Below are 15,150 nucleotides of genomic sequence, written 5' to 3'. Positions count from 1 at the left end.
CGTCGCTTTTCGATGACGTCGCACAACAACAATGCGTCATGTTCACGCGACTCGGCAGCAGCAGCAGCAGCTTCAGTCCGGTGCGTCCGGATTTAGAGATAACTCCGGTGGAAAATCACCGTTTTCTCACTGTTTCCGTTTATAAAACGAGTTAAATCTGTGTTTTTGGATGAAACCTGAAGAAATGCGAGGAATAAAAGTCAGAAACGTTTTACAAACGAGCTAAATCCACGGTTCTAGCTTCAACGGTGTCAAGGTAAATACAGTGGGTTCAGAGGCGTTTTGGCTTAAAATGAGCATCTAGACTGTTTATCTACAGTTAATGCTGTTGTAATATAGATTCTGTGACATGCAAATATAATTTAAACTGTAGTTTTATATTTTGAACTGACAATACTAGTCAAACATCCCAACGTCATGCAGCTTTACTGTATAACATATTCAATTTATAAGGTAAAAAGAAGGATCTACATACAGTAAAATGTTCACATCAGAGGCTGAAACTGTTGAATATAGTTGTTGTATTGGGATTTAAGGATGTTTTTCTTTTTTTTTTAAAGAAAAAGAAAAAGAAATAGGAGAGTCTTAAAGAATCTTGTGTTCTGATTTATTTTATAAATTATCATAATGTTTCTATTCAGACTGACATGTCTCCTCGGTTCGTTGCATCCTCAGCTTTGTCCCAGCTTGTCTCTGCAGTCCCAGTCCCCCTGAGCTTCAGCAGCATCATGGTGGACATCGCTGTGAAGAGCGGAGCCGCTTGGGTCTGTCACACTCGCCTGGCCGACGTCCTGCGTCCTGTTCACCTCAGTGATGGAGACGAACACGAAGAGGAGCTGGATCAGCCGGAGGGAAACAGGTGAGAGGAGGAGGACTGATGGATGAGTTTCCTGTTTTGTTAGGAAGAAATGTAAGTAAAAACAAAAAAGAAACCAGAGTCCTGGCTGTCACTGAAGAAGTTTATTAGTTTATTAAGTCCTCTAATTCACAGCTCTCCTCATAAACACAGAGAGACTGACTGACCATTAACTACACAAACTATGTATAGAGAAGTGAAATTCTTCTCTAACATGTTAAACACAGCTGTGTGTGTGTGTGTGTGTGTGTGTGTGTGTGTGTGTGTGTGTGTGTGTGTGTGTGTGTGTGTGTGTGTGTGTGTGTGTGTGTGTGTGTGTGTGTGTGTGTGTGTGTGTGTCTCAGGTGCAGCCCGGTGCTGTTGGAGCAGACGGAGGACGGTTCCCCCTGCGTCCTCTCCGTCCACTGCAGCTCCGGCTCCTCCGCCGCCATCGGCCGCCTGCTGGTCGTCAGCGAAGCTCGGACCATGGAGCTGTACGACCAGACGGGAGAATACTGTGGGACGGTCCGAGGGGAGAGGGACGACGGCGTCCAGCCAGACAGGTGAGCTGCGTGTCCCTGGACTAATGTCATTATTTATATTATGTTATATTATATTGTTATATTGAGTTTTCAGCTCCGTCTGTGTGAATCAGTTTAAATCTATTCAGCCATGTAACCTCCACTGTCTCTCCTTGTGTCCAAAGAGACTAAATTCACTAACATATACACAAAAATAGATCTAGTTGACAGGTAGAGTCATTATTTTCTGTATGTTTTGCTCACAGTGAAGACAGAGGACCTTTCTACAGGAAACAGCTGGTTCTGGATCACCCAACATCTGTCTGTGAAGTGAAGGTGAGCTGCACTCAGAGCTTTTTCCATCCACTTTACTCTTATATATTATTTCTATCTAACTCTCAATCAATCAATTTGTTTATTTCAGGCATATCAATTTAAATCAGCATCATCACACTTCATCTTAGTTCAAGTAAGACAATACACATGACCGAAAGGGAAAGCGGGAGAAGCAAAAGCTGATCTAGTCCCGCCCCCATTACCCACAGAATAAAAATCTTTATCATAATCTTTTCTTTTCTTTAGCTTTTTTACATTTTGACATAACATGTTACAGCAGTAGGTAGTATACAGAGCTGAAGTTTAGCTCTAGACAGTACATACAGATTACGTGTGTGTCTGCACATGTGTCCATATTTATCCGTCATGAGTGAACAACAGTCTCATCTTATAGCTTGGAAAGTCACAAAGTCACAAAATGGCCAAATTTCCTCTTGTCTTGTCTTCCCTCCGGTGTCTCTCCAGCTGCTCTCTCTGGCCGGTCGAAGCAGCGTGTTGGTGTCTGGAGTCGTGGTGGGACTCAAACCTGTGCAGCGCGGGCCGGCGCGCGGCCCCGGCATCGACATGCAGCAGGTGCAGAGTCTGGTGGAGGAGATGGGGACGAGTCTCTCACCAGGAGCCCAGAACCTGATGGACATGGTCCACATCCAGCAGCAGGTGGGACTGAAGCAGCAGCGAGTTAATGTCAGTGTCAGTGTTATTATTACAACAACAGAAATCACACATCCATTCATTCATCATAGTAGTGACAAGAAAACAAACAAAATAGCAGTGGTTTACCTATCTTTTTTTTCCCCTTCTTTTTCTCTTTCTCCTTCTTCTTTTTTATAGACGCTTATCTTTTCTTTTTTAAACATTTTCTTAAACTGAGACATACTTGTACAACTTTTCAATTCCTTGCTTTGTGAATGCTGTAGTTTTACACCTGCAACAGAAATTTGTTTTAAGCTTAGCCTTGCAAATGTGTTTAAAATGTTTAAAATCAAGCTTCAGTCTGTTATTCTCCCCTTCCTCCAGCTTTAACAACAAGTTTTGTAAATGTTCTGGTAATGATCTGTTCTTTGCTTTAAACATTATTTTTAAGATCAGATCACATGTTCCATAAGGTTTTATATTATTAATGCAGGCAGCAGTTTGCAATGTAAACATGTGACTCTGCTTCAGAGTGTCTCCCACTCCGTGTTCAGGAATGTTCTGACATTTGAGATGTGGGAGTAGCCCACTCACAGTTTGTTCTGACTGTACAGATAATAAATATGATATTTTCCTGCCCATATTATGGATGATGGTGAATAGAGAAGTGAATCAAACCCAGAGTAAAGTCAGTGTGTGTTTCTTTTAGGGATGTCACGATAATAGATTTATTTGGTACGATTATTGTCAGAGAAATAATCACGGTATTACGATTATCACGATTATTATGCATTGATTAATTTCACAACACTATTAATATATATTAATATAGTTAAAATATACATTACTAATTATAAAATATTTAAAATATCTATTAAAATAGGACCAATTATTAATCCGCTAGGGAAAGTGTTTGAAATATTCAAGTCATTAATTGTCATTGATACCAAATGTTTAAAGCAGAAGTGAGTGATCCGGTCGTTTTCGCTAATGCTGCGTTCCAGGCAGGCTTTTGAAATCGTAAATTACAGCTTCAAGTCACAACTTAGTAGCGTTCCAGGCAACCCACTCGTGTTTTTCCGACCTGTTTTACCGGTGAAAGTCACTATAACGGCCACTCGTAACTTCCGACCGGTGAACTCGTACCAGATCGAACTGGTACGACTTCACGGTCGGAAAAATACGAGTTTCCTTGAACGCACCATAACAGTCCTCGTCGCTACGTCACCACATTCACGGCGTCCCTTGGCTGCACACACAGCCCTGCATGCCGTTCTCTCTCCTCATTGGATAAAAACTGTAGGATACGATAAATGTTTTCTCTTCGGCTCAGAGCAGAGCAGAGGGACTGACAGACCCGTGTTTCAGACCAAACACTCTATGTAAGTGATTGCTGTCGGAAGATATAACTATTTAAGACTTATATTAACACAAATATATCACTCACTTCTGCTTTAAGTTAATTTTAATCTTTTTTTTTAATTACAAATGACACTCTAGCATTTAAACTCCTACCAATTCAATGCTACATTAGGTAAATGGACCAGTCCAGTATCTGTGCATTTACCTTTACGCACATCTGCCGACACGGTTCATACATAATCTTTTTCGGAAAGTGACGGTATTTAGGAATCTTTACGATCAATTAATTGTGGCGTTTAATACTGCGATTAATTGTGAAAACAAGTAATTGTGACATCCCTAGTTTCTTTCTTTCTATAAACTGTTTTCTTGTCTGTAACAACATCTCCGTCCTGGGTGATGATCCCTCCTCTGTTGCTCACCCTGAGGTTTCTCCAGTTTTTCCCTGTTAAAGGGTTTTCCATGGAGTTTTTCCTCAGTGGATGTGAGGGTCTAAGGACAGAGGATGTTGTTATGATGGGATGTAAAGCCCTTTGAGACAAACTGTTTGTAAAAATGGGCTATACTAATAAAATCACCTTGCCTTGCCTTCCCAGCACCAGAGCAGCTCTCTGGGAGGTTTCCTGCCGTTCCTGATGGGAGGAGGAGCGCTGTCCGTCCTGGCTCAGGCAGCCAACGCCACCCGACCAAACCAAAGCCCATCTGCAGTATCCACGGTAACGGTCACATCTGTGCTGCTGTTTCCAGTCGGTTACAACCAGAACATTAAAGAGGAGTTGAATTCAAATCAACTTTATTGTCCCCGACAGGGAAATTTGTCTGGGGCACATGGTGCTGCAGGCAGAGAATAAAATGAAAAACATACGTAGACAAACAATATTAGACAAACAGTGTTAGAAGAGAATAGAGCACTGGCATCTGAGACATGATCCTCATTCAGTTGGTGCAAGTTGCTTTACACAGGAATTATAATATAATAATAATAGGTTAAAATAAAATAAAAGTTACATAGAACTGCACTTGCATTATTAAAAAATAGTGCCGTAGTTCCAATTCACTGCTTAGTTCAGCTGGGAAGAGCCGGCACATGGTGCATGTACCAATATATACCAAAATATACTAATATATACCAATATATACAGATATATACAGATATATACTAATATATATATACGCCTGTCCTTTCAAACACACTCCGACACCATCTACAACAAAGCACTCCAGCGCCTCCATCTTCTTAGGAAGCTGAGGCATTTTAATGTCAGCAGGAAGATTTTAACAATGGTTTACCGGTCACTCATAGAATCCATTCTCACCTTCAATATCATATCTTGGTGCAACTTCCTCACCAGCAAACAGAAAACAAAACTATCACGCATCACAGCTCAAGCCAGTAAAATAATCGGTTTACCACAAACCCCACTGTCCCATCTGTATGAGCGCTCTGTGATCAGGAAAGCCATCTTGATCATAGAGGAACCTTCACATCCTCTCCATTCCTCATACACCCTCCTCCCTTCAGGCAGGAGGTACAAAGTCCCCCTGGCCAGAAAATCAATCTACAAAAAATTATTCATTCCATCTGCAGTCACAGCCCTCAACAGTAGAAGAACTCTAACAACCTAAAATGACTTGCTGCTATTGTGCTTTTTATTTTTGTAAATGTTTTTATTGCCTTATTGTGTTTTTATTGAGTGTATGTAAAGTGATGAGCCCTGTCAAAGACAAATTTCTGCTACCCTTGGGGCAGACAATAAATTATCTATCTATCTATACCAATATATATTAATATATACCAATAATACATACCAAAATACACAGCTATATACTAATATATACCAAAATATACAGATATATACTAATATCAATCAATCAAACTTTATTTATAGAGCACTTTCCCTACATAGACATGTAAACACAAAGTGCTTTACACACAGAAAAAAAAAGAAAAAAGAAAAAGAAAATAAATATACATATATACCAATATATACCAAAATATACAGATACATACTAATATATACCAATATATAGTAATTTTCAGTTCATTTTCAGTTTTCAGGATCTTATATTATTATCTTATCGATGTCAGTGTATCATTGTAATGTGGTGGTTGCTCAACATGAGTTTGATCCAAGAGTCTTGTTCCTGTGTTCAGTCTCCAGACGAAGCTGCGCTGCTTCAGAACGGGTCCATGTCCAACGGCTCCACGTCTCCGTCCCCGGGTCGCGTCCCGTCTGGCGTCGCCGCGGAGACGACAGGTACGAGTCGACCGGTGATGATGATGATGTCACACACAGTGAAAGACGACCTCACTGTTTACCTCCAGTTTGCAGCCGTTCTGTCTTTGTCGTTGCGTAAATGTAGAAACTTGTGTTGATGTCATTGTTTGTCAGTATTTATGACATTTAAAAAAAAAAATCTTTCCATGAACTGTTTTTGTTGGATCAAGAAAAGAAAAATACTTAAATCATCCTTGAATCAGAGTTGTGTAAACACGACTCAGGCCTGGAAAAGATGTGTGAGACTGAGGCATGAAACTGAACTCTCATGAAACCTTTTTTCTGTATGAACTCAGTGAACAACGGCGGCATCGGCCACGCCCAGCTGGCAGAGATGATGTCACGCTTCCTGAAGGGACAGGGACAGGGACAGGGACAGGCGCTGAGTCCCGGTGCAGACCTGCTGCCCATGCTGCAGAGCGTCTGTGGTCAGGTGACGCAGCTGCGACTGGACGACGCGGCGGCGGCGGCGGAGAGAGAGGAGACGCTGAGGAACGGCTCCTGGTGAGTGTTTCAGAGTGACTCCTGGGGTCTTTCCCATGTCTGTCTATACACTTGGCTGAATGCGCTTGGTTACGCACAAACTTTGGTGACGTTTTGCTGGTGGAACGTACATTTGCATATAGTGTGCAGCATGTATTAAAGGGACAACGAGGAGTTTTAGAAAGTGAAGTGTTTTCACACTACATTTATGAGCCTCCGCACCGTGAAATTCTTGGACCGGCGCAAGACAGAAATCTTGCCAAGAATGTTTTCATTCATCAAGAATTAAAGTCAGAGGTTCGAAGACGATCAGATACCGTCGTAGTTCCCACCATAAACGGAGATTCGGCGGCGTTATTCTCATGACCTGCCGGGAAGCGTCCGCGAAACCGAAAGTAAGGAAACGCTGGTCGGCTCGTCCAGCGTTTCCACCATTAATTAAAATAACAAAATAATGATAGAGACAAAACCATACATTTATCGAAAATGGGCCCATTAACAAGTGGTAACGTAGATTCATCCACATCAACGTGAGACTTTTTTATAACCAAATACAAACTCCTCGTTGTCCCTTTAAGTGGCCAAGCGCGCTGGGATATTTAAAAGCAATCGGGACAAACTTGACCACTGCAGCCTGTTATCTGTGTGCACACTAGCACAACTCCAACACACACACACAGAGCACAGCAACAGTTTGAATCAACAGTGCTGCTGGATCACAGTCTCATCTACTCGTGTAAATGTGTAAGCCGAACTCCCTAAGTAAAAAAACAAAAAAAGAAAGAAAGAAAAACACATAGGATTAAATGGAGCGTGATGAAAAATATTATTCACATAAGTTAAAATCAATATAGAAAATTCATAATTCCGTGATAACAGATAAAAAATGATCAGCCTAAAAAAGCCTAAAGACAACAAAACTGAAACTGAAATATATGAGATAAAAGTGGGCTGTATAAAATATGAGATTAAAAAGTCATAATGAGATAGAAAGTCAAATTCATTTTATTGAAATTTAGGTTTCAGGTTTCAGGTTTATTTATTCAGCACACATTTATATTCAATGGTGCAAGGAGGGAACGTACATAAGTTCCACCCCTGTCACAAATTACAACAAGACAAATTTCTATGGCTAACAAATGGAAAAAAAGGAGATAAAGTGCATACATAATCAAGGTTATAAGAGCAAAAGGAGCAAAAATGAAGCGATAAAGAACAAAGTGATCAGTAACAAATAGAGACAATTGAAATAAGATACAAAAAATTCATGAATTGAAATCATAAAAGGACAGAGTAAGGATGTAAGGATGCTCCGTGTTGGTGAACCAGCTCCACCCAGTGTCAGAACGATGCTACTGCTGCGTCTCTCTCTCTCTCCTGCTGCTTGTATTTTTTTTTTTCTGGACTTTGTCTTTGCTCTCGGAGCTTCTGGCTTCAAACTCCACATCAAATCCAATCAGGAGAAAAGGCAGCTTTTGCAACAAAAAGCAGTGTCTTTTTTTTGTGGTGAGATTCGTTCTGCTCTGTGACTTACAACCCGACTGGCCAGAAACTGATCTAATTTGACTGAATCCAGTGTTGAGTTTTTATTTTTGGACTCACAGCTGATCTCACTTCACGCCACACCAACCTGGCTGCTCCACACACACAGTCACACGGGTCTTTGCTCGTTTTCTTCAGCTCTGGTTCGATCTTTATCTGATCTCTGTGTTCATTTATTGTTGTCGCTGCATCATTGTCACACAGTCACATGGTTGTGTGTGTGTGTGTGCGTGGATTAAACAGAGACTCGTTTATTTGGATTTGATGAGACAATAGTTTGGGTTGTGTGGTGTCTCTCTGCAGACGCCCAAACATCAGCTCAGACTCGCTCTTTGTTCAGATCACATCAGGATTCATTGAAACAGACACTGAAGTTTTATGTAGAAAACATCTTGTTTAGTAAAACAAGTTGCAGCTTCATTCAGGGATCAGAGTGTTTAAAGGAATACGCCAACATTTTTTTTCCCGTGTCTTGCCTCACTCCCGAGTCCATGACCAGCAGATAGACACCATCCTTTTGACTGTGCGTGCAGTAACAAGGGAGATAGAGCCGTATCGCCCGTAATTAGCTTAGCTCAAACACTGGAAGTGTATTGGTAATGTTAGCCTGCCTCCTACCGAGCTGAAATCAGCAGTCAGAAGCTGATTTCATTTTAGCTCTAAACTCTGTAAATATATCACTTTATCCACATTTCAAACATGTTTAGGTGAGAAAGTAGCCGTTTAGATCAGCAGTGTGTCGTTAATTTGTCTAAATACCAGCTGTTTACTATTTTGTTCGGACGAATTTGGCGCTACTCAAGCTAGCCGTTGTGACCAACGCACTTCCGGTAACTTTCACAAAATAAAACACCCGTTGCCCTTTACATACAGAAAACCATGATGATAGAATTTGTGCTTTTACTTTGAAACAGGAAGCTAACCTACCCTCGATGTAGCTAGCTTGAACCAAAATAAACCGTCTTTGCTTGAACCGTTTTGACCGATCTCGTCCCGTTAGCGGCGTTTGACCGCTCAAGATGCCTTACCGGAGAGTTTTGTCAGCTCTGAGACGAAGATCGGCCCGCCGGTTTCCGTTTAGAGTTTCTGAAGAGTTTCTCTGATGACTTTAGGTGGAGGCAGGCTAACACTACCCATACACTTCCAGTGTTTGAGCTAAGCTAATTAGCGACTTTAGGTGGAGGCAGGCTAACACTACCCATACACTTCCAGTGTTTGAGCTAAGCTAATTAGCAACTTTAGGTAGGAGGCAGGCTAACACTACCCATACACTTCCAGTGTTTGAGCTAAGCTAATTACGGGCGATACGGCTCTATCTCCCTTGTTACTGCACGCACAGTCAAAAGGATGGTGTCTATCTGCTGGTCATGGACTCGGGAGTGAGGCAAGACACGGAAAAAAAAAGTTGGCGTATCCCTTTAAATGGTGCAGACTGACACTCAGACACTGGAGCTCATTTATCTTCGCCGCTCCGTGTGCGACTCATTAAAACTTTGGCGAGCGTCACCGAACCAAAGTGAATAAATGATATTTTTAACTGCTGTAAATCACTTAGTGCTGCTGATGTTTTTAGTTTCACCGCAAAATTGAAAAAATGTTGCTGTTGAACCGGCGCCACACACACACACACACACACACACTGCTGTAGTTTGATAAATGAGGCTCTTTGTCAGAGCGGAGCAGCACATGTGGGCTGAGAGCGAACGTCAGCTGAGTCTGACTCGACGGCGAGGAGAGGACGGCAGCTCCGCTACGTCTCCGTCACCGTTAACAACACACACGGTAAAACATTTAGACACATTAATTCATTCATTAACTCTTAATTAGACTCTAGAGAATAAGAGGAACGTGGAATCTACTGTGAGAAAATGTTTGTCTGCACTAAATTCAAGAATTGGTTGTTTAAAGACGCAGGGAACAGTTCACTGGAGAGAAACAAGGAGAGGATGTTAAAGTTGTGCTTTTTATTGTTTTCCTCTTGTTCTAAACAGTTTCCCAGAATGCATTTTGACAGGAAGTTGTTGCTGCTCATGTCTTCAAGCTGCAAGGATTGAGGCAGCTGCTGTTTTGCTCTCTCTTTCTGTCCTTCTGTGGTGGGAGAAGTAACTCTGTGATGAAGTTCTCATTCATTCAAAATTCAGATTTGGACCAAAACTTAAACCAACGATTTTTCAACTTCTCCACCACAGAAGCTGCTTTCTTTGTGACACGGGAGAATTCCCCGTTCAGCAGCAGCAGCAGCAGAGTCAGAGAGAAGTTGCTGAGCAGGCAGATGTCAGATCAGAGTTTATGTTTAACCGCAGTGTAACAGACGGCGGTCGGGGTTTTTCTCTCTGGTTGTAACAGAAGTCCGATGGTTGAAGATTCTTCAGGATCGTTGAGGGTTTTTCTTTCTTCCACAGTAATGCTGCAGGAATCTGCTCCCAAACCTCCAAGTGCAAAAGAGTCTGGAAACTGGAAATGTTTGAGGAGTTGGAAAAAAAAAAAAAAGATGCTGATGATGTGTGAAGCATCTTGGTTTTTCAGTTTTCCCTCCAGGTGGTCCAGATGAGTCACGGCTGCACGGAGAGTTTCACACAGAGACTCAGACTCAGACTCAGGAGGGTTTACAGGTCCAGCTCCACCGACTGTACAGGACAGGTGGTTTAGTTTGAGTTTGGGCTTCGCTCTCTTCCAGGTCGTCACAGTTATTGTCACATTTATCAGATTTCAGAGTTCAGATTTTTTATTTTTTTTTGTAATGGACAGTACATATTAATGAACACTTGTGTAGATATGTGGGATTGTAGCCAAGTGGCTAATTTCCATCCTCGGTCCCATTGGCAGGTTGATGTTAAACATAAAAACAATTAAGAAAAAAGCACAAGAGGCAGGACTACAACAATAGACAATGCATCATCTTACACACACATATGACATGGACAACATACGGATATTAATTGGCCGAAAAAGTATAAAGGGGACCAAGAGATTACAGAACAGTTATAAAGTGCTACAGTGCTAATTAAAGTGCCATGTGCTAAAGCGCTATTTGATAAAGTGACGAGTGCAAGATTACATTTATTCTGATTGCAGAAAGCCCCAATAAAGTGCAGGATTGATTTAAATTGCACTATGCCCATGGCACACGATTGCACCTGCAGATGGGCGTCTAATATTGCACTAAATTTGTATACATAAATGTATTACGTACACACTATTGTAAGAAATTGAAATACATAAGTATATGTATACAATGTACAGAAAAAAAAAGAAATAAAAATACAGAGTGGTGCCCCGTATAATTAACACTTTTAACACATTTATGGGACTGGAAGTGTGTTTCTGAGTTTAGATATATTGATTTGTGTGTCGTCACCTCAGCAGATAGAGCCAGGAGGAGGAGGAGGAGTTCCTGTGGTTAATTACTGAATATGGGAGTGCTTGTAGACACGGCGCGGCTCTTAAAATGGCTCCTCACTGTGATAATTACACACTGACTGATGCACTTTTCATTTTATTTGCACATTAGTGACGGGTTCAGCTGCTGCATCAAAGCGTGCACGCCTCATCATCTCAGAGTGTAACTGCATAATCGTCTATAAGGGCAATATTTCAACAACTGCTTGGCTGATCTGGGCAATATTGGAGTGGTTTTAGGGGTTATTGATGATGCTGAATCCATTTCTGACATTTTCAAAATTCAAAATGGCCGTCTGTCTAAACCGGAAGTGACCAGATTGATTTTGACCTCCTCCTCCTCTTGCACAGGGAGCTGGACGCGGCCATGGAGCGGCGCCTGGAGGAGATGGAGCGCCGGCTGAAGGAGCACGTGGACCGGCGGCTCGACGCTCTGGAGCAGAAGCTGGAGAAGGCTCTGCTGGTCGCCCTGAACCAGGGGGGGGGCAGCGGCAGCGGCGGCGGCGTGGCAACGGAGGGGGCCTCGGAGCTGCTGCCTGCTCCGACGCCGGCGGCTCTGCCCTGATCTGAGAACAGCTGCAGCTACGGGGTTAAAGTAACATGTAACCTGCAGAGGCCTTAATGCCCCCGGTGCTCGGAGCAGCACAGACACTAACAGAGACACTGACAGGCTAACACCGTGATGACATCATCTGATCAATTTAAACTGGTTTAAACCAGAAGTTACATTCTTAAAGGGATAGTTCAACATTTTGGCAAATTGGCCCATTGCTATAGTTCCATTCCTATAGTCATAGCAGTAGGTTCGTTACCTTTAATTGTCGGTGCAAGCTATTTTTAGAACGGCGGAGCAGAGCCGTGAGCTGCTCAGAGCTACGCTACGGAGGCTCATGGGATTTCTTGGTTTCCCTCATCAAACTCATCAAATACACAATCCAACAACTCCACAACGCTCTGGTGGACAAGTTGTGAGCTGCACATTCACCACGCTATGAGATAATAACACAACGTTACCACACAGAGTTGTTTTAGAGGGAAATTCATGCAAAACCACTGATGCGTGTTGCCTTCAAGGACAGTTTTTCATCAAGCAGTCTCTGTATTTCCCTCTAAAACAACTCTGTGTGGTAACGTTGTGTTATTATCTCATAGCGTGGTGAATGTGCAGGTCACAACTTGTCCACCAGAGCGTTGTGGAGTTGTTGGATTGTGTATTTGATGAGTTTGATGAGGGAAACCAAGAAATCCCATAATGAGCCTCCGTAGCGTAGCTCTGGGCAGCTCACGGCTCTGCTCCGCCGTTCTAAAAACAGCTTGCACCGACAAATAAAGGTAACGAACCTACTGCTATGACTATAGGGGTTATGGCAATATGGGCCAATTTGCCAAAATGTTGAACTATCCCTTTAAAGATGCAGCGTCTCTGGTTTCTCTTAATATTGTGTCCCGTTTAAAAAAAAAAGGCAAGTGAATGCACCACAGTGTGACGGCTGACATGAACATCCTGGATTGTGATGTAATAGTTTTCAGCTATGGAAACAAAAGAAGTTGTAATTACAGAAATCCCACAATGTCCTGTGGTTGCACTGCATTCTGGGAAAGTTCAGCTGCAACACAACAACAAAAAGCATCTGAAAAACGTCGAACACAGATCTGCAGGAAACCGTCGGTTAAACAACACCAGCACAACACAACACACAGGTACTGACACAAACTCCCCACGTTCGTCCTCATTCACCCCCAGTTCTTTATCCTTCAGTTCGTACTGTAACTGCACTGATCTGCTGTCAGTTTGGAAAGCTCCCGCTGCTGCAGGAGGAGGAGGAGGAGGATTAACGAGGGTGTAACTGATTAAAATGTATTTTAATATGGCACTGTAAGGTTTTACATAATGTACAATATGTCTGTAACATAAAGTTTAGTGTGAACTGTAAAAACGACTGTTTCGACATTGTGGTCTGGATGGTTTTATTAACTGTACTGACGTCAAGAGCAAATAAAAAATATATTTATACAGAAGGATTTGTTCTGAAATGCTTCTTCACACTGCAAAAACTCAAAATCTTTCCAAGAATATTTGTCTTATTTCTTGTCAAAATGTCTCAATTTTAGTCAAAACTAATTTCTTTCCACTTAAAATAAGACTCATCACCTAAAAATTAACTTGTTTTTAGATCATTTTCACTTGTTTCAAACTAATTTTCAATTGAAATAAGTAGAAAAATCTGCCAGTGAAAGCAAGTTTTTGTGCTTGTAATAAGAAAGAAAAACTTGCTCCACTATCAGAGAAAATTTGCTTGAAAAAAGTAAAAAGTGTCTAAAAACAAGCTGCTTTTTAATGTAATGAGTCTTATTTTAAAGTATAATTAGATTTATTTTGACTAGAAATGACATTTTGACTAGAAATAAGACAAATATTCTTGGTAAAATTTTGAATTTTTGCAGTGCAGCCACAGATGAGTGGAAGTGCAACAAGTGAGATCATCCTTCGTCCCCTCTGCACACAAATTCCTCATAGGGTTTTTATTTTTTATTCTTTTTATTCTATTCCTTATTTCTTAAAAGCTTTTTTTTATACTATTACCCATTCCAAGATCCATGTTGTTGTCTGATGTGTGTTGTACTGACTATCTATCTATTTATTGTCTATTTATTGTGGGCCATCATACTGTAGGCTATTATAAACCACGACAACCTGCTGCTCAAAATGAATTGCCCCTTGTGGGATTAAATAAAGTTGTTTTGAATTGAATCCTGCAGCTGATGTGAGTCTGTGAGAACTGAGAGACAGTCGCAGGACTTTAGATGAACGAACCAAGTGAAGCAAGAAAGTTGTATAAAGAACAAATTGCAGTGCATTGATAAATCCTGGGAAGCAGCAGCAGCATCCGCGGTTTCCAGTGCGTTTTCTAACCAAAACACATGAGTCAGAAAATACTTTAAAGACTCGACAATGCCGGTTGGTTTGTGGATATATTCGATGTGGGAAACAAAAGGCCCGGTGGGGAAAAAGTTGCTCAATAGTTTCCCGAAAAGGTAAAATCAACCGAGCCCATGTTTCCCGCCAAGTGTTCCAGTAACGCTGAGTCATAAATGGGTCAGAACTTGAACCAGAAGGGTCAGTGAAAGTCTCCTCAATGAGTTGGAGGAGAACCGAACCGGTCCAGTTCAGCTCTGCAGTGAAGGACCTGGTTCTCTTTAAAGGGATAGTTCAACATTTTGGCAAATTGGCCCATTGCCATCATCCCTATAGTCATAGCAGTAGGTTTGTTACCTTTACGTAATTGTCGGTGCAAGCTATTTTTAGAACGGCGGAGCAGAGCCGTGAGCTGCTCAGAGCTACGCTACGGAGGCTAAAGGAATTTCTTGGTTTCCCTCATCAAACTCATCAAATACACAATCCAACAACTCCACAACGCTCTGGTGGACAAGTTGTGAGCTGCACATTCACCACGCTATGAGATAATAACACAACGTTACCAGACAGAGTTGTTTTAGAGGGAAATTCATGCAAAACCACTGATGTGCGTTGCCTTCAGGGACAGTTTTTCAGCAAGCAGTCTCTGTATTTCCCTCTAAACAACTCCGTCTCGTAACGTTGTGTTATTATCTCATAGCGTGGTGAATGTGCAGGTCACAACTTGTCCACGACAGCGTTTTGGAGTTGTTGGATGATGAGTTTGATGAGGGAAACCAAGAAATTCCTTTAGCCTCCATAGTATAGCTCTGAGCAGCTCACGGCTCTGCTCCGCCGTTCTAA

General features: G+C 41.8%; 1 protein-coding gene across 1 annotated transcript; it reads left to right on the top strand.

The window, feature by feature from the left end:
- Positions 1-45: 45 nt before the first annotated feature.
- On the top strand, positions 46-12,138 carry cUnh10orf88 (chromosome Un C10orf88 homolog). The gene is made up of 9 exons (XM_083994424.1): positions 46-256; positions 687-859; positions 1,201-1,398; positions 1,623-1,692; positions 2,158-2,349; positions 4,284-4,403; positions 5,843-5,945; positions 6,263-6,470; positions 11,742-12,138. Exons 2-9 carry the CDS (start codon positions 729-731, stop codon positions 11,953-11,955), a joined length of 1,236 nt encoding a protein of 411 aa, XP_083850550.1. The 5' UTR covers positions 46-256; positions 687-728; the 3' UTR covers positions 11,956-12,138.
- Positions 12,139-15,150: the final 3,012 nt, after the last annotated feature.

Source organism: Trachurus trachurus (assembly GCF_905171665.1).
Source record: "Trachurus trachurus genome assembly, chromosome: 19".
In the NCBI taxonomy this organism is placed as follows: Eukaryota; Metazoa; Chordata; class Actinopteri; order Carangiformes; family Carangidae; genus Trachurus; species Trachurus trachurus.
The sequence above is the reverse complement of the archived record's forward strand: the minus strand, read 5'-3'. Positions and strand labels throughout refer to the sequence as shown.